Here is a 19,767-nt window from a genome sequence, read left to right as displayed (position 1 = left end):
AGATGTCGATTCATCTGTGCTGTTTACCATTTCTGAGTTGGGATCTGGGCAACATCAAAAGGCTGCCATGCCACTTAACACAGCTCGCAAGCTGCCTTTGGGGGCAAAAGAGGGGTAGGGGGGGTGCTTGGGCAGGGGGGTTGGAACTCCTCAAAGCTTCGGTGGGATTAGTTATCTCTGATGACGACACTCTCTCTGTTTCTATCTCTCTCTCCTTTTCTGTCTTTCTCTCGTTCTCTCGCTCTGTGCTATAGGACAGCCTTGCCAAAAGAGCCAGGGACACATGCCATCACTTCACACGGCAAGTCCAGAAGAATGCTTTCATGCAGACTTTAGCGAAAGTGTTGTGTGCGTGCAGGAATGTATGTGTTTGAGCGCATTTGTGTGTGAGAGACTGAGCAGAAAAGAAAAAGGTCTTCATTTAAAATACAGCATTTCAGTCATTCGCCTCAAGCAGGAATGATTCACTTATTGACAAACTCATAAAAGGCAACAGAAAGCTTTGAAATTTCTGAGGTTGAGTGCAGAACATTCTGCATATCACTCCATCTCAACACATACTTTTATTTCATCACCTAATATCTTTTTAGAAAAAAAACAGAACATAGGTTTGATGATGTTGAAGTAATATCCTTGAAGCTTTCTTCCATGGGGATCCTCGAAACACAAAGCCAGCTTCAGCATGAAGATGTTCGGTCATTACATTGACATATTGTCATGATGAATTTTAAAGATGAAAAAATTTCAGAGCTTAGCTTACAGTTTTTCCTTGACAGTGAGACACTGTGATGAAGATGTTTAGAGAGCTAGTGAAAACTTGGCCTTCCATCTGATGTGAAAAGACTATCAGGTGTTGATGTTTTAAAGCTGGAAAGACACAATGCTTCAAGTGAACAACCAAAGGCTCGGGTTATTTTTACACTTCAATTTGGAATTAACTTTGAAAAGATTCTTTTGGCTGATGGCCAGCTGTCATTAGTCGACAATTAATCATGAACCAGCAAGCCTAAAATTAAGGACATGGCCCATCAGAATTTTGTAAAACGAGTAGTATTGGTTCTGAAATCTAATTGGCTGACGTACATTCAAAGCCATTGTTAAATAATTGATATACGCAGAATTATGAGTGCACTCATCAACTAAATTCTGTATTAATGCATTTTAAAAAGTGTCGTATGGATCGTGGAACTAGGGGTGGGAGATAGTATTATATGATGATAATTCAAGACATTTTCATGATACACAATATGCATCACATTATTTTGTTTTTCTGAGTTGCAACCTGCAGTGCCACATTACTACAAATACTACTAAAAATACTATAACAAACCTACAACTGCAATGATTATTCAATGTTTCAGCAGACTGCACGGCACTAAATGAAATGAAACATGACTAATTGTGCTCAATTTGCAATGAAACATGCGGTTGGAAGTATTTTTAAGTACTGACAATATCCACAAAATGCTCAGAAAGGTGTACTGTGACATGATAACAAAAAAATATTGTTATATTGTCCAGGCCTACATGGAACATAGTACTAGTAGATGGTGCCAAGCATGTGTGTGTACATAAGGTCAATGTACTTTATGTACACACCATAAGAACTACATAAGAACCCAGTTTTGTTTAAACTGAAACTCAAAGTTTTATTAGTAGTCCATGATAAAACAAACATGCCATGACCAAGGCTAGCTTTGACTCAGTGTACCTCAGTAGCTCTCCATCTATCTCGTCCTGCTTTTTAATTTTGCACACCTGTGTGTGATTTACTCAGATAGCCATGCATCACACTGTCTCTCAGAGAAAATGGACGAAGTAATTCTCTCTTTTATCACTTGCGGATGTTTTTCATATGGTAGTGCTATTGTCCTCACAAAACTATGTTCATCCACGCACTTATTTGTTTTAGTAGACCTATATTGCAGAACCAATTGCCTGTTGCACCCTCATGCATACAGTTCAAAACTCAATATGACTGATGAGCCTACCTTTTTAAACAGGAGCTGCTGTTTGTTGTAAATGAAACAAAATTGCATTGGTGAAACAATCGTTTATTTGTCATGTAATGGTTCATCAATTCATCATTTACATCCCTAATTTGAAGTGTAACAAATGGGCACAAACATTCTAGCTTTTTTGAAAGTCTTTCAGAATTAAAGACTTTTTGATATGAGAGGTGGTGGTCTCAAGTTAAGCCTCATGTGCACTAAATATCTCTTTTTTTCTTGCCTTTCCAAAACACGCATGTGCATATGCATTAAATTGGTGCCAAATAGTTTTGTTTCACTGATCGCAGACCCAAAAAAAATCCCAGATGCACTACAATTAGCACAAGCGAAAAAAAATTCCACCAGGAGAATGGCCTCCCCGCATGAAATGGATCTGTTCGGTGAGGGTCATCGCTTTATCCTTGAGAAACTGAGAATCCATTCATCGGCTCGGCTTGGAAACCTGACTGACGCAAATGGATCACTGGGAATAGGAGCGTCCCAGCAGTAATTATGTTACAACGCTTCTACCGCACACGACCATGGGGCGGGGGAGCAATGGTGGCACATCTCTTGTTCCATTGCAAGTTTTTTTTTTTAATCTCATGTCCTTTTTTATCGCTGTACATGTAGAGGCATACGTGCACACTCACACATACGTAGACCATATCTTGGACTATGTTTTAACAGTTTAATGTCAGTTTTGTTGTACCAGCTCAGACAAATCTCAGTCTTTGGATTGAGACTGGCTGTGACATTTACAGTGCCCAATAGCAGAGCATGCATAAAGAAGCTGCATTTGAAAAGACAACACCAACTGTGCAGACCAGATCCAGATGGCAAATATCCTGATATTATGTCCATAGCCTGTTTCATAAATTCTTTCTCTGCCTTCCAAAGTTTGAAGCCAAATAAAATGACGGAACGCATGGATACTGAACCAAATCCAAGGAAGAGTGCAGTGTCCACAGGTACTCCTACTCCAGCAACTGATTTCACTAATTAGTTCTCTTACTTCCTTTTTATGCTTGTTAGTTAGGACTCAGGTGGTGCTGTGCAGTGCTGTTATGAATTGCTATAGATATGGAACCCTCAGTAGCAGGACTTAGGGACATAATGAATGATTGAGGCAGAGGGACTTTTGGAATGCAGGAGCCACACTGACGTTTCTTCCGTGGCTTTTTCAATGCAGTCCCGGAGGCGTCTAGTCTAGTCAAAGTCACCTTGCAGAGTCCTCCCTAACTGGCTCTCGCCCTTGCTGAGGTCCGTGATTGATTGTAGTGATGACTATTGTGGAGCATTTTTGCTTCCTTCCTTGCTTCCTTTCAGTCTGTTCTGTTCAGTTTCTTTAACATCTGTTTCTACATTATTAATGATTTTTGTGTTTATTTCTGAGTCTCAAAATATTGCCTGTCTTTCAGCCACGAATATTACTTAAAATGCTTATATTAAATGCATTAAATGCATATATTACATTTCCCTCCTGGACCCTTTCCATTTTTCCCGGTAAGTCTTAAAAATATAACAAAAATGTAATTTTGTTATTGCCAGTAAAATTTTTGACAGAAATAAGTATTGATCTCGAACATCCCAGGTATACGTGAACAACTGGCAGAAAATACAGTGCATTTAAGGGGTTAATTCTTTATGCATACTCTCAGAAATGGGCACTAAACTACTTTTTTGGGTACCAGCTCACTGGGGTCACTGGGGTGGCACCTAACTATACTTCATTGTGTTTCAGTTTTTTGTTTTAAGTGTTTTGAAGTTGGCTTCAGGCTTTTAATGTTATTTTTCTGCTTAAAGGGTATGAAAAGGTGCAAAACAAAAGTGATGTAGTGAACCTTTAAAACTCATTTAACCCCATTAAATTGAGTGTCTCGCCAAGGATCCAAACTCCTTTCAGTCAGCCTTCGCAGCCTCACAGTGTGAGCATGTCCAAGTTGGTAACAGTGTACCGTATCAGGGGATAGCACTTTTCTGTGTGATGCCTTGTTTCTGTTACTGTATAAAAGATGCACAAGGCTTATTTTATTGTAGGATGCACTGTGGTTTTTTCAGAGTAGCGGGGGAAATGCTGAGAGGGCTTCTTGTAATGGATACAGAAATGCATTACTATGAACTGTAAACAGGATTAAATTGCCCCTGTCATAACAAAACCTCATATCTCCAAAAAGCTTTATGGAAGAAAGAAATGGATGTCATATTTGAAAATTATAGACCATAAGCTAGATAATGTATTTACCGTTGCCGTATCAGAACATTTTTTGTTTTCCCATAATGTTTTTGGAGATATGAGGTTTTGTTACGACAGCGACAATTTAACCCTGATTACTGTTCATAGTGATGCATTTCTGCATCAGTTCAGGAGCACTCTCAGCATTTCCTCACTACTAATGCCTCCAAATACTACTGTGTTTTGCTGCATGTTACATGATCATCAGCAGTCATGCTGTTGGAGAGCACTGGGAGCTTCTCCATCTGGGGAGTTTTGGATGTGGTGATGGTATTCTGGAGGTGATAAGTGACTTTCCCTCCTGCTCTGTGGCTGGCTCCTCCCTGGTTGAGGTTAGCTATGTGCTAGCAGGATAGGTGATTGAACTAGCATTGATCCGGCTTGGGATTATGGTGCGGTCAGTAGAGAGTTGGAGAGAGCTTGTGCTTGCTGCCAGAGATTAACCACTTGCTGTTTGTCTTCTGAGCGGTGTTAGTGGCAGGCTGTACTGGGGCCAAACAAAATATTCAATTTCTCTCTTTTTCTCTCTCTCTCTCTCTCTCTCTCTCTCTCTCTCTCTCACACTCACACACATATCATTGCAATCATATCAAAACTGTGTAAATGCATTTTTAAATTTGTTTTTACAACATTTGAACTGCCCTTTGTGTGAACACTTGATTACAAATGGACCAGCAGAAATAGTACAAAATCACTTAAGGTAAAAATTAGTTGCATCACATACATTAAATGTTGTTTCCTTCTCATGTAAAGTCACCATTTCGCACATGAGGTTTTGTTACAGCAGTGCAATATAGAAGGTTTTCACATGCACACAAGTATCCACATGCACATTAACACATGTACATGCAAACCTTCTGCCCACAAAGCAGGATACACACATTGACACTCTTGGCAGGCCTGTGTGAGAGACTGGACGATTGATAAAGAGATGGTTAAAGAGATAGCCTTGGCAAGAAACAAAGGCAGCTCGGACCTAACTGTGAATCTAGCCAATCCACCACGGTGCTTCACCTCTAAAATACTAATGTTTGTATGACATTATCTTGGTATGAGAATCATGTTTCGCCAGGCACATGTGAGGTCGGGTGTAGCCGTCAGTGCGGTGCTACGGGTTCCAGACAATGACAACTTCTGGCCCTCAGACACACCTCTTTGCTAAGAGTCAGGTAAGGACAGAAACGCTGCCACGTGGAACCATGACTTCGAGACAAATCTCGGATTTGCTCCTCAATAGACACATCCTCCTGTGAGGAGATATGCTGTCAGCTCCTATTTCTGTCCGTTTTGGAGAAATGAAACCGTGCTATTTCGGATCACGCCACATCCTTCCCCTTTCCCACCCCTCCACCCAGGCAAAACATGAAATCCGTCCCCAGTTAGAGTACAAGAAAACCAAGTCTAGTGTAGGCAGCATAGCATGCGTGTGAAGCATGACCACTGATTACTTCAAAATTAGTTTCTTTTGCGAAATCTCTTGGTTTCCAGCCTCTAAATATAGACTTCCAGAGGTTTCATTGTTTGGTGACGCATCTTTCTGGACTGTCCCCTTTGGCCCTGATAAACAGAAAGCTTTTAATATTTTTCTAGAGATGTTGAAGATTGTGCAAGAATTTACACCTTAATCTTGAAATAATACACACCAAAGTAGGCTCCATTGTGAAACAGCTCAAAGGCACTGCAAATGCAGAAAGCCTTAAAGAGCCAATATCATGGAAAACCAAATTGTCCTCACTTTTTGAAATAAAGTTTTATGTAGTATGTAAACATTGTTGAAGTTTCAAAACAAATCGCTCACTACACAGTCCACTTTCATATAGTCCATATATGGAACCTAAGCTGAGATCTTCACTGTTTTTGTCACAAAAAAACACATTTACATATATGCTCCTGTTTATCCTATAGCAGTTTAGCTTCGCCCATTCATGCTAAAGTTAAAAAGAGTGTTTCAGTCCGGACTGCTTTTTGAATGAGGCATAGTACGGGACAGCCACTCACAACAGAGATCATTTACATACTCCAGTCTTAAAGGCACAGTAACAAAACCAGCCTGTATAAAGCTAACAGGTTAAGAGAGGTTGGAAAATGGTCCTGTAAAGACGAATTAATTCTGTTTGTCGTACAGAAATCTTTAAGTGGACCAGGGGAAACAATGAAATATAAAGATGCAGGAAATAGGACTCTCGGTAAATGGCTTCAATAGTTACTGGCACGTTTTAACATGGTATACAGCTGTTTGTATTAAGGGAAGTTAACATAGTGTGAAAAGTCCTATCTGCACAGCATAGACGTAGCGTTTGGTATCATTCTCACTGAGTTCTTGATGTTCAAAGCCTCCTTCTCACTCATTTCTGCACATACTCCCCCCCTTTGGTAGATCTTATTAATTATATCTCATTAGTTGCCTTGGAAACAGGTGAGGGAATGAGGAGTGGAGGGAGGAGAGCGAGAGAGAGCTAACGAAGGGAGGATTGAGAGAGAGACAGAGTGAAAGAGAGGATGAGAGCAGCTGAGAGTGAAAGAGAGTGAGAGAGAGAAAGAGAGTGAGAGCCACTGAGAAAGTGAAAGAGAGAGAGAGAGAGAGAGAGAGAGAGAGAGTGGCTCCTATAGGATCATGCTAGTGTTAGATTAGCATCAGTAGACATTAACACCAGCGCCACTGCTGGCTTTGCTTTGGGCCTGCTGTGGAGAGGGAGATAAGAGCCACGCTTATCCCAGCCAGCCGCACTGTCTGCAGGTACAAAGCAGCCCAGAAGACCTCCACAACAAAGCTTCAACTCCTCTCTCCATCTCTCGCTCACCCTGTCTCTGTTTCTCTTTCTCCTCGTGTTCTCACATCACTCCCTCTTACACATAGACTTCATCTGGGACTGCTGAGTGCAGACTGAGCTGTGTAGCATAAGCATTTTATTGGTTAACAGTAGTCTGACACTTGATGTTCTTAGTATTTCTATAATTAAACATGACAGACTCTTTTTGTGAAGAAAGTCAGGAGAAGAATTTAATCAGACTGCACTAAGAGCACTGTAAAGCACAGAGGTGGAAAGTTTTTCTTACATTGGTGTCAGTGGGCTTGTGTTCATTGACTGGATCATGAACTCAGCAAAGCATTTTGAATTCAAACCTGCAGTCTGAAATTTGCTCAAACAAGAATGATCTGAAACACACCAGCTGCTTTTGGAAAGCTTTTGGAATGGACTGTTTAAAAAAGGGCCACTTGGTTTGACATTTTGTTTCCTAGTACAGTGAACTTAATACATTTTTAAGTATGGCACAAATGTCCAAAATACTTTTTGGAGCACCCATGCGTGGATGGGCATAATATTCCCTTGCACATTTAAAGAACTCTCATTATCTACCTTGAGTTATGTTGTCACTGTCATATAAAAATCTACCTTCATTTTTTCCGGTTTTCATTACCTGTCCAACATCCAGTCCAACATGTTTGTAGCCTGTGTAATTCTGTTGTTTGCTGCTGTAACTCTGCAGCTTCCTTCAGCATTAGTAAATGTTATATCTTTCTTTTTGTCTTTCTATTTATCCACCTGTGGTCCCTTTACCACCTGCGGTCCATTTTACCACAAGTCTCTAAGGCTGCATCAATTAGTATTGTTTTGCTTTCACACTATACCAAATGTTAGTGTTGGGTTTAGCCTGCTGGTTCAGAATTCCTCCACATTGCACAGACATGCACTCTCTGCTGTATTGTTTTCTTGGAAATTGACTGACTCGACAAGTCCCTCTTTGGTATCGCTTGCTGTTATCGCATGTTGATTCTCGGTTATGTAAGCCGGGGCATGTTTTAGCTGCTTATCAGCCGAGGCCGAACTAAGGAGAGGCCTGCCTTTTTTTTTGTGAGACAGCAGAAAGTGAGTGAGAGCCCGCGAAGGGGGCGGCGAGTAGCCCGCGAAAACGACCCTGGTTGTAAACACAGAGAAACACGGCGCTCGAATCCACTGGAGATGGGCTTGTGTTGTTGTTTAGTCTCTGACTTTACAGGCAGGAAAGATAACAAGGGGAAGGATCAGAGCGGATGCTTGTCCCATAGGCGTGCTGCCTTTTTGCTTTTTCTTCTCTCTCGCTCTCTCATGTCTGACTGCCTGTTAGTGGTCATCTGTAGGGGTCTGAAAAACAGGAAGTGGGGAGCAGGATGTAGGAGTGCGCTCTGCTCTGCCCACGGGCCTTCGGGACGGGCCGCCCACAGGAAGTGGCGCTGCTGTCACAGTTGCGCCTGCCCGACATTCTGGCAGCCGCCTTTAAGTGGGAGAAACAAGAGACTGGGCAGGACACTCAGGCCTTTTTTCATTCTGCCGCTTTCATTCACTTTTACTTGTGAGGAAAAAGCAACCTTTGAAGTACGCAAGGGAAAAAGGGTTTGTTGTGCTTTTTGTGACAACGGAGTTCAGGGACGTTGTACAAATCTCTACGTCCTGTGCAGCTACAGTCTCTGTGGGTCCCCTTCCCATCTCCTTAAAATCTTAAAAATAATTGCCTAAATAGATATGTAAAATACATGTACAAAATACACTTCACTCTCTCTTTATGCGTAAATAAATTTCCTTCTCATGTTTGTGCACTTTTCTATTAACAACAGTCACCAAGGTTAGCTGCGACTACATGTTTTATGCCTAAGGGGTGGGGGGGGGGGGGGCAAGGAGACATTTCTATGAATGAAAATTTCAACCTCAAAATATTTATTTTGCCACTGAAAATTTAGTTATGAGACTAATTAATTAGTCATTTAAAATTGAAGACCAGAGTAAACTTTTAAGTCCAGGCCCCTCGAGGATCCACCTAGGGATCAATTCCACAGTTCTCCCAGCTATGATGCCCCTGGAAAAGTTAAAATCTTTTGCTTGTATTGTCTCTACAAGTATAGTGTTGCTGTTGTAACAGAACCTTGTATCTCTGAAGTGGTAACTTTATTGGAGAAGGAAAAGATGCCCTTTACCTTAATGTGTGTTAATGTAACAAAATGATTCAGTAACACTTTACTATAGGGCAGCATTCATAAGCCTACATGACATCCATGTGAGCCTTTCATGACAAACCTTTATAGACATCAGTTGTTGCGGCACTTGCTGAGGTGAAATGAAATCAAAATGGACAAAGGCAACTTTCGTGATAACCGACTCTGTTTGGAATATTTTTTTTGCCACCTGTCATGAAAGGTATGTAGGTGTTTTGATATGAAAGCAACTATAAGCTATTTTAACAGAATTGTGGTCCAGAATCAGAATAATCTATTGGTTCATCACTCTCACTTGAAAAGGAAACAGTTGATTTTGTGTTCTGGCATGCTAGTGTGTTGTCATAGTCCAATGAAAAGGACTATTATGCACAAAAGTCTTGTATTTTTCCATGTACAGCTCATTTTTAATACAGCACATTGAAGTCAGTTGGGGAAAGGGAGCTTTAATGTAGTAAGGGATTAGGGCAGTCCTCTGCAAAATGATAGGTTTGTACTACAGTGAGGTGCTGGGGTTGTGTGTAAAGGTTTTGGCAGCCACAAGAGGGGTTATACTGTTTGGTGTGTGTGTGATGGTGGTGGTGGGAGGGGGTAATTACAGTGTGAGTTGAGTGTGTTTTATTGAGTGTGAAAGGCCTGACCCCAGCACGAGCCCTCCCACTCTACTAGAGCCACGTCCCACAGGAGAGAGAAGGAGAGTGAGAGAGAGAGATATATAGTCAACTAACACAAGGCCTGACTCACTCTTTTTCACATACGCTTATACACTTGAACACACACAATGCTCACAAGGACTGTGATTTACATTTATATTGAACCTCTTATCCTCACATCTCAGATACAATACACACCACTCTAAAACAGTGTTAGGAACAGAGGAGTTCACTTGTTTATAAGCCATGAGACTGTAAAGACCTCAGTGAGAGGTGTCTTTTCTTCACTGATTCGGTTACCTTTCCTGCTCTGCATAAACAGGTCTTAACACCTAAGTTCTGACTGCATAATACAGATAATTGAGAATATGGAAACATACCTGAATAGATATTTCATTTTGAGAAACTTGAAAGACTCATTTTGAAAACCCTTGAATTCCCCCCACACTTTCAAGACAGGAAACTTTGTGGCATTTCTCACAGTCGCCCACTGTTGTGTGTGTGAGTTACGAGTGTGAGGTATGAAAGTGCATTCCGGTGTGTCGGTGTACCGTGATATAGACTGTACCATATCGTGAGTACCTTGATAGGCCCAATGATGCTGAAATGCAAATAGCCAATAATAATAAACATAATAGTAATAATAATAATGATAAATACATTATATCAAATACATACATAAGTTATATATCGTGATATATAACCTACCAACAATATTATTATTAATACTAATATAATTTTTAATATCACCAAAACTGTCACCATCAGATAAACAGCACTTAAAGCTTTCATCTTTGAGAGAGAGGACAAAATCGAGCTCCACTCTTGATTGAGATCTGAAAAAATCCGTTGTAGGAAGACAACACTATGGGTCTGAAAGGACGTGAAACTGTCACTGAGAAAGGAAATATTTTTATGGACACATTGTGAGAAGCAAAAAATGCAGTCAACTTTTAAGAACTTTGAAGAGGTAGAAAAATATCCCTTTGAAAAACTGAAAAGAAGTCTCCTGAAAAGAATGAAAGAGGTAATAAAGGCAATGGGTGGTCACACTAAATACTGAAAAGGGGATATTAATGGCTGTTTTAACTGAAAATTAGATAAATAAAGGGTGCACTTTGCACTGTACTGTATATCATGATATCAGTTTATTCCAGGGATTGGAAAATATTGTGATTTTAATTTGTGTTCATATTGCCCATGCGTGTGTGCACATGTGTACATGGGCCTTGTAGGTATAGCCAGGTCAGGGTCAGTGCAGCACATGCACATGTGTAAAAGCAGCAGGCTGTGCACATTACATGTGCTACGTACTCCCATTGATTTTCATCTCAAATATAGGCAGCCGCTCCCACAGAGGCATGTTCCCGGCTTATCGATCAGAGCTGCTACAAACGTTTGGTAAGCACCTTTCAGCTTTCAGGAGTGTTGGACTGGTTTAAATCAGAGACATCACAGAACAGGTGCAGTCTGAGCACACCAAGCGGTACGGACAAACTGCAATCATCATGGGGAATATAATTAATAGCTTAATGCCTCACTTGACTCAAATCACACTGGACAGATTACTGTATGTTCCTGTGTTTGTGTGAATTTCTTCTGCCACTCCTTTGCTTGGTAAATAGAGCATACGAAAGAGAAGACTCAGGAGTATTGAGAAGGGACAGCAGATTGTAGAGGAGCAGATGAGTGTTGGGAAGGTTTTACTGTGTCTTTGCTTGTGGGTGGGGGTGGATCCAGTGCAACAGCGTTGGCTCAGCTCCCAGCAGCCACGTGCTTGAGCCGTCCAGCAGGGTCTTAGACAAGTCACTGCCAAAGCAGCTTTGTAGCTGACCATAGAAGAGGGGGCAGAGGCTTGACTCTACACTTGCTAAGCACATGTGACCAGGAAGCCTGTTTCTGGATCAGTTTTTGCAGTCACTGCAAAGAAGCAGATTGTGTGACTGTACGTATATGCTTGTGTACATACTTTAGCAACACTACTATACGTGAATGAAAGCTATTGTTAAATTAGCATTGTGCAAATGAGAAGTGGTCCTCATTAGTTTCCATTCATTGTTAGTTACATTAAAGTAATACTTCAGTGGAGAGTGAAATGTGCACAGTTTTATGTTATTGATCAGTCAAGACACTGTTTAGTGTTTAAACTTTGTGTCTTCAGTTTCACACCTGAGGTATGAGGTTAATGTAGCTAAATGGTAATGGAAGCATTAGCATTGTGCAAAATGCATGCCTAGATCATCACCATATTTGGTTGTTAAATAATCTCAAATAGACTTTCAATATATGGTTTCTCTATGCAGCATACTTTTCTACATTTTGTCATACTTTAAAAAAGTTTTTTTTTTTTTCTGTTAAACTACTCCTTTAACATTTCTGGGTGAAGTACTGCTTTAAACAGTCTCACATTGCAATTGTGGATCAAGATATAATTGCTAGCTATACCAAATGATCACAAAAAAGGAAACCCAGTCTAGTATCAGATATTTCCTGCAGTCAGTCCTTTAAAGCAAAACTGATCCAGAAACAGCTCCATTGTTTGCCCAATTATCTCAGCCTCCTTCCTCATCTACCTGCGCTCCATTCACACAGCCTACCCATCACTCATCTCCCAGAAGAACTGCAGCATGTGCGTCAATCTCGCCGTTCTGAGCTGTTTAATTGATGCCTGTCGTTTATGCCTGGCTTTTTGTGACAGGTGCGAGAATGCAGCACTAGCAGACAGGCGATAAATAAATAAATAAGCAAACAAACACCATGGGCCCCTTGTTTCCCCCTGACGAGGTGTTGATTGTCTAAGCAGTTCCATCTGCGTGTCTGACTGAACGTGTGACTCAACTCACATGTACAGACATTAGTCGAACTTACCAAGCGATTCCATGCTAAGGAACTGATCTTTTACTACAAATGTCTCATGCAGCGGATGGGGCTTTGGGCCAACAATAGGGGAATGGAGCTCCTGCACAGTGAAGTAACTAGAGAATGTGCTCCATTTTAAGGCACAGAGCACATCCATCAGGCCGGATGAGTTATTGTATTTGCACGCCAGGCTATTCATTGTCTCTGTCCTCCTTGTAATGTTTGATAATGTATTGGAGGCATGGACTAGTGCCACTAAAAACTAAAACACACAATGCATAGCCTACGATGCTATTAAGATGACACAGTATGTTTAACTTACTCTCAGAATCCTCTGATAGTTTGTTTGTCGCCAGAGTTTGACCTCATTTAAATTCAAATTCAGAACTAAACCAACCAATCCTAAAGAAGCAGGGTTCAAGGAAGACTTTTTTGCATTGACTACAGGCAGACCCAGTAGACCTTAAGCATTTTCATTTTCATGCAATATAATGGGTCAGATAATACAGTTAAACCATGAATATATATGTGGGCCAGATGTTGGTTCTTTGGCCCACATTAAATAAATGTGGTCATCATTGGAGTTTTTGAGACAGGATGTTGCTCACAGCTCAGCCACAGCTGTGGAGAGGTTAACGATTAGTCAACAAAGTTGATGACTTTAATTATTGAGAAATTATGAGTAGTTGTTTACTTAAAATAGAAAGTACTCTGTAATGCTCTAAAATGCTCTAATGATATAAACTGCCATTCTGACAGATTGCAATACACTACAGGAAACATGGGGGCGATATGGCTTCTGTTGTTTAATTGCACCAGAAAAGAAGAAAATCATGCAAACAGAACTTTGAATGATGGTAGCGCTCTGGCAAAATGAGAGGAAAACAAAAAGATCCTAATGGTACAATTAATCGATCAATGCATTTATTAAATAATCTATAGATTCACTGATTATACTAGTTGCAGTTCTAGTTTCGGAGTCTGAGCAAGTGAATACCCTTGATTGCGAGGTGTTGTGCGGAGTGGGTGTATGTAGTAGAGCTCCAGTGAATCGTGCTGAACAGCGGAGCGAGACAGAAGGCGCCGTGAGACACTGGCGAGGTGCTGCTTCCATCTGCCCTCCTTTAAAGCACTGCATGGTCCATTCTCTAGAGCAGGAGCTCTTAGACAACCTGAGTGAAAGCAGGCGGCCTGAATGCAGGGCCAAATGGCAGCTTTCCTCCTCCGCATCCCCCGCCTGATCTGAGCATGCCGCCAAGGTGCTCCTGTCATCCGGAGGCAAAACATAGAGGCACAAAGAGGAACACAAAAGCGCTCAAGTTCCATTCAGGCCCATTAGGCTGAGCTCTACAGTTCCCGACCTCGGCCGTACACTATATGACCTACTGTTACCTATAAAGATGGATAAAACTACAGACAAAATGCAGTCGTCTGCAACGACTTTGTTAGCAATGTAATGTACTTTTGTCCATTTTTATAGATAACAGTATGTTGTACAGTGTCAGAAACCACATAAGTCTATTTAAGATTACTTAATGTGATGTCAAGATGAGTTGATGCTGATTTAGTCATGCAGTTTGCACAGTGCTATTTGGTGGAGAATAAGATTCCATTACTTTTCATCCACATCTGCATCTCCAACCTGCAGTTTAGAGAAGCTCCTTGTAGCTCAAGAAGCAAACATCAGATACCAAACCTATCTTGACTTGTTGACTACATTTGCAAAAAGTATAAAACAGTGTAAATTAATTTTTTTGATGGATTGTCACTTGGATCTTGTCTTAGTCTTTCCCAGCATCACAGAAATGTCTTAATATGATGCATTATATGCCCCCCCCCCTCCTCTGCAAAGCGCTGTGGCAGCTCTTAAGTATAGTTTAGAGCTACAAGCTAGATGCCACAGTGTAATTCGGTTGCACTGTGTTTGGATAAGCAGAACATCATCAGCATACACAAACACAGATACAGACACACATACAGTCAGACAGAGCACTCCAACCATGTGAACGTTTCCATTCAAAGAACTTGTAAGCTCTTACACAATACATTTAATCCAGATGTTTTCATTTCAATTTGCCTATGACTGAAAAAAATGGGGTAGAAAAGATTAAATCTAACTGAAACATTTATTTGTCTGTTGTCCTGCAGCTCTTTTATGATTGGAATGTGTCAGGAGGATGTGTGTTGTCTAGCCTTTGTAAGGTCAGACAGAAATCACCTAGCTGAGTCATTTTTCCCAGCGCAAACCTTCAGCTGTTTCAACTTTGATACAGGGGCCTCCAGAACAATCAGATTTTTTTCCTTTTAAATAGATCAGTGAAAAGTTTTATTTCTCTCATCATGTCAGTGTACGATAATGTTGATAAATAACAAAGACACTGCAGTTCTGGGGTCAGAAACACAGTTATCTACTGTCTACTGGGTACACTCATTTAAAACTAGAGTTTAAAATCACAATGAAATTGAAGAATCTTAAAATGAATTGCACATATTCCATTTATCAGTGTAGGTTTCAGTCATAATGTTGAGAATTGAGACTAAAACTATATTTCTGTTTTCTGAATGTCTGCCTTTGAGGCAAAGTAACCTCAGTATGCCGAGGGATATTAAATCTTGCCATGAGCCACATTTCATTATTTGGTTGCAAAAAGCACATCACCTTCTCAGAGTATTTAAAACTGTCAGTGTTAGAGTGGTCTAACCATGTTTGCAGAGAAGTGTCTGCCCCTGGGAGTTAATCCTGTCCCTAATCTAACACACCTGCCTCTGATATCCAGATGCTCACACTTCCACACTGTTTACTACCCTTATTGAGTACACTTCATCCCAAAACGAGGAAAAGTGATTTTTTTTTTCTCAGAATGAGTGTCCTTCAAATGATCCTCTTCCATTTACCCTTAGATGCACTGATGTTTCACCAGCTGCTTACAAACAAGTCAGTGACCAGGCACTTATCCAACATAAATTCAATTCAAAATTCAAAGGTCTGAGACAACATTGATAACCTGTTTTTCTAATTTAAATCTGGAAATAAACAACAGAAAGTTTTAGAATTTTGAAATTTTTAAAACACAAATTTTTAAAAAACAAAATTTTTAAAAGAAATAAGCTATGACGTTAAATTATGAAAAAATAATTAATATTTGAGGTCTAATTTAAGCAAAACTGTGACTTTTTAAAGTCTTATCCCTCCCAATAAAGCATGTGTTCTGATGATTCTAAAGTGGATTTGCACAAACTTGTGAAGTCAGAACTTTGGACCCCACTATATGCATGAATGTATTTTGATATAATAAGCGAGCTAAAGTGAATATTTTGGTGTTTTTCCTGCTCTTAACACACCAACTAAACCTATTAGCTGCTTAGTTGAATCAGTTGCGTTTGCGTAGAAAAACCACCAAACTGTGCCGGTCTCTGGCCCTCCACCACCCCTGATTTAAGGGTTAAGTCTGATTTTATCATTTGCCCACAATCATTTACCAATGCTGTAAAGAAAATGATCTGGCGGTACATTGCAGCTAGCGTGATACTCAGCTTGTTACTGTGAAAGTATTTGAATATGTCTAAAATCGAATGGATTGTGTGTCAGAAGAGCGTGCAAAGCATTAGGCTGCACCACCCCTGCGTGAGCGGATTGCGGGATACGGTGTGCTGAAAAAGAACAGTGTCCTGCACACTCCTTCCCATTCAGATTCACTGTAGGGAAATTTTCTTATGCGCTGTGGCCAGAGTTTCCTACCTACAGTTGTCGGGGACGTGACCTCCCACGAAAACTTTTCTGCGGCGCTGGAAACACCTAAACACCCCTGTTCTCTTTTAACCCACTAATTACTGGCCCTGGGCACCCGCTGCTCCCTTCCCAAACCTCCTGGTCATCACATTCTGTTGCTATATGGCCACAAAAAAGAGAGGCGGAGGAGGAGGGAGGGCTGCTTTTTCTTGCTGCTTCTCAATCTCTGGAGGAGAGAGTTCAGCAGTGACTTTCTCTGATGAGAGATGTGTTTACATAGGCATTTTTTATTTGGGCGCGTGCGTCTGTCCTCCTCTCTCGCGCCGGAAAGGGGGGATGATGAATGCCTCTGCGGAGGTTTGGGACAGGGCCGTGGCGCACCTCTTTGTGAGCAGGTTGGGCCGGAGCGAGGGGGCAGACGGAGTGCTCCCCAGGGCAAAAGCAAAAGGGGCCCCGGTTTGGCTTCCACCTCCTATTGCCTCATCCTGAGGCCCAGTGGATTTAAGGCTCATGTCAGCCCAAGACTGGGTGCACTCTTAATCATCTAAAGCGCAAGAGGCTGGCAGCAGCCAGGGTTACGGAGAGGGAGAATGAGGCCATCTCTGGAGGCACACGTGTATGTGTGTGTGCGTTTATTTGTCTCCTATAGCGCCTCAGTGAGAGACACACATTGACCTGATGAGGGGAACTAAGTAAAGAAAACCACATCCAAACACACCATGAGAAAACTGAAGGCAGACTCTTGGGGTAATACGCATTGTGAAACCAGACAGACAATCTGATCTGCTTTCTGGTGTCATATTGATTATAACATCTCACTTCCCACTCAATCAAATGTCAGCCCGTCACGCAGCAAGGGCTTTTGCGTCCGTTTCACTTGTAGCTTTTGCCCATTGCCCATTCGCTGAATGTGAAACAGCCTACTACTGAATATTCGCTTTTCACATTTCTTTTACTGCTATTTTAGGACTTAAGCATACTTTACTATATTAGCGTTTTGAAATATTTTAGGCATATACATAGGTTCTGTGTCATGTTTGTACTTATTCTGTATAAGTACCATATAATTACATCAAAATCTCATTGCAGTGGTTCATTTTTTTTTTTAAACAGTGAGATTATGTTTGTTTTATATGTGTGTAGTTATGTACAGCACTGTTGACCTACTACTGCTGTTTTAAATGTGCTTCATAAATAAAACTGACTTGCTTTTAGGGATGCAAATTTTGACAAATTCTTAGGAATGAAAAATGACCGGCATCAGTCATTGTTTAGTCATTTACCGGCAAACCCTAAATAAGCGATGAAACCCATCAAAATATCAATGATAAAATGGATATTTCTAGTTCTGAAATCTGAACTTTGTCTGAGCTGTGTCTGAAACTATTGTAACATGCATGATATGCAAACATTTTAAGCTTCCCTATATAAGAACCTGGTTTTATTTAAACTGAGGGGCAGACAACTTGTTTTTATTCAGGATTATATGATCAGATACTAAATAGGTAATGAAATAACTGAAATATATAATGATGGGCTATTGAAAGTTCTGGATTCTAAAGTTAAAATGTTATATTTGCCAGTCATTATAGCCCAAGTTAAGATGAACATATAGGGCATGACCAGGGTAGCTTTGGCTCAGTGTCCCTCAGTGGCTCTCAAAAGCTGTTATTATTTTACGTCCTACTCTGTTATTTTGCACATGCACACGTGTGATTTCCTCACACTGCCGTGCATCACACTTTCTCTTAAAAAACTTGGACAAAATAGTTGTCTGTCCTATGACTTGTGGATGTTTGATTTTGATATGCTACACTGATGTTTTTGTGCTGTCGTCCTCTTAAATAGTGGTCTGGACGTCACTATTTTTAGCTGCACACTTTTTTAGTAGGCCTATCTAGAGGAACTAATTGCTTATTGCGCCCTCATACCTGCAATTCAAAAATGTCCCTCCATTTGACTGGCAAACACGGATATTCAAATAGTAACTGTTTTTAGGGGAAATAAAGTGAAATCAACTGTTCTTCAGTAACTTTGGTCAAACAGTTCTTTATTTGTTAGTTAACGGTTCATTGGTTAATCATACATTCCTACTTTCTTTACCTTAATTATGGACAAATGTGTTCTGAAGCCAGACTTGCCTTGCTTGGACTAAATGAGCTGAAGTACAGCACTCACTGTATGAGAGCACACTGCTGAGCGCAGGGTGTTGTGTTGCGCTGCTTAACAGCAGCAGAAGGTTGAGCCCCAGCTGTTCTCTGAGGTGCAGGTGGGGAGATAAGAAATCATCACAGGCCTTCCTCTCATATCCTCTCTCCGAGTGGCAGCCAATAGAGTACAGAGCGCTCGCCTGCTTTCATCTGCCTCGCAGCACTTCCTATGAGTTTGAATGTCACTAACTCCTGCTACCTCTCCCTCTTTCTGTTTCTTTCTCTCTCTTCATCTCTGTCTATCTCTCCCTACAGATAGTGGTGCGGACACATCAGGAGAAACGCAGAGCAAGAGAGACGAGAGAGTGTGAGAGGAAGAAGAGAGAAGAGGAAGGTGGTGTACAATGTGCTAGTGGAGTGGAGGAAGACGAGCGCAGGTGTTTTTCTGATATTCTCGGGGTGTCAGAGAGACCGACGAGGACGCCAAGATGGGAAGAAAGAAGATCCAGATCACGCGGATTATGGACGAGAGGAACCGGCAGGTCAGTCTCTCCTCTCTTCTTCGTCCTCCTCTTCCTAATGCCAATCCAAGAATCCTGTCCAGTGGCCTTAGTGCCACTGATCATTAATGGTTTTTTAAAATGTAGGCCCATGCCTCAAATTCTCACTCTTGTAAATACATGACATACATGTTTGTTTCATACCATACAGTTAATAATAGTTGCTCAATAATAAATCTTAAGTCAGAAAAAAACAATATACAATAATCACACTTCTTTAAAAACAACCACGTCAACATCTCCAACTATGCTGTAGGCAACCTGATATTATTCAGATGAATGCCAAGACCAGCGAGTTAAAAACTTTATTTAAATCATCACTGCAGATTTTATTGGTCTCTCCTTTTAACGGGCACACACTACTGAAAATATTGTGCTGGAGCAGAGCAGAGCAGAGTTGACCTGCAAACTGTCAGGTTAATAGACTTTTACTAAAAATTCATCTGAATAGTGAAAAAAGTGAGAATTGTAAAGCAAAAGTATATAAAAATGTTTGAGCATTATCTGTATTGCTACAGTGTTAGTAAAGAATTCATTTACCAACATTTTGTTTATCATCCACCAGGTTCAATATATAGACAAAGCCAAAATCGACTGGTCAGATAGGTCATTTCATTAT

At 40.8% G+C, this 19,767-nt stretch overlaps 1 protein-coding gene across 8 annotated transcripts in view; it reads left to right on the top strand.

The window, feature by feature from the left end:
• The window catches only part of mef2aa (myocyte enhancer factor 2aa), a 123,793-nt gene that overhangs the window by 21,999 nt on the left and 82,027 nt on the right, over nucleotides 1–19,767 (top strand). For all 8 annotated transcript variants that reach the window (XM_036561644.1, XM_036561638.1, XM_036561645.1 and 5 more), the window contains one exon: nucleotides 18,904–19,130. In XM_036561644.1, the coding sequence (XP_036417537.1) occupies nucleotides 19,077–19,130 (54 nt within the window). In that variant the 5' untranslated portion in view covers nucleotides 18,904–19,076. The remainder of the gene's footprint in view (nucleotides 1–18,903; nucleotides 19,131–19,767) is intronic.

Source organism: Colossoma macropomum, unplaced genomic scaffold (genome assembly GCF_904425465.1).
Source record: "Colossoma macropomum unplaced genomic scaffold, Colossoma_macropomum, whole genome shotgun sequence".
Lineage (NCBI taxonomy): Eukaryota > Metazoa > Chordata > Actinopteri > Characiformes > Serrasalmidae > Colossoma > Colossoma macropomum.
Note: the sequence above shows the minus strand (reverse complement) of the source record. Positions and strands in the feature narration are given on the sequence as shown.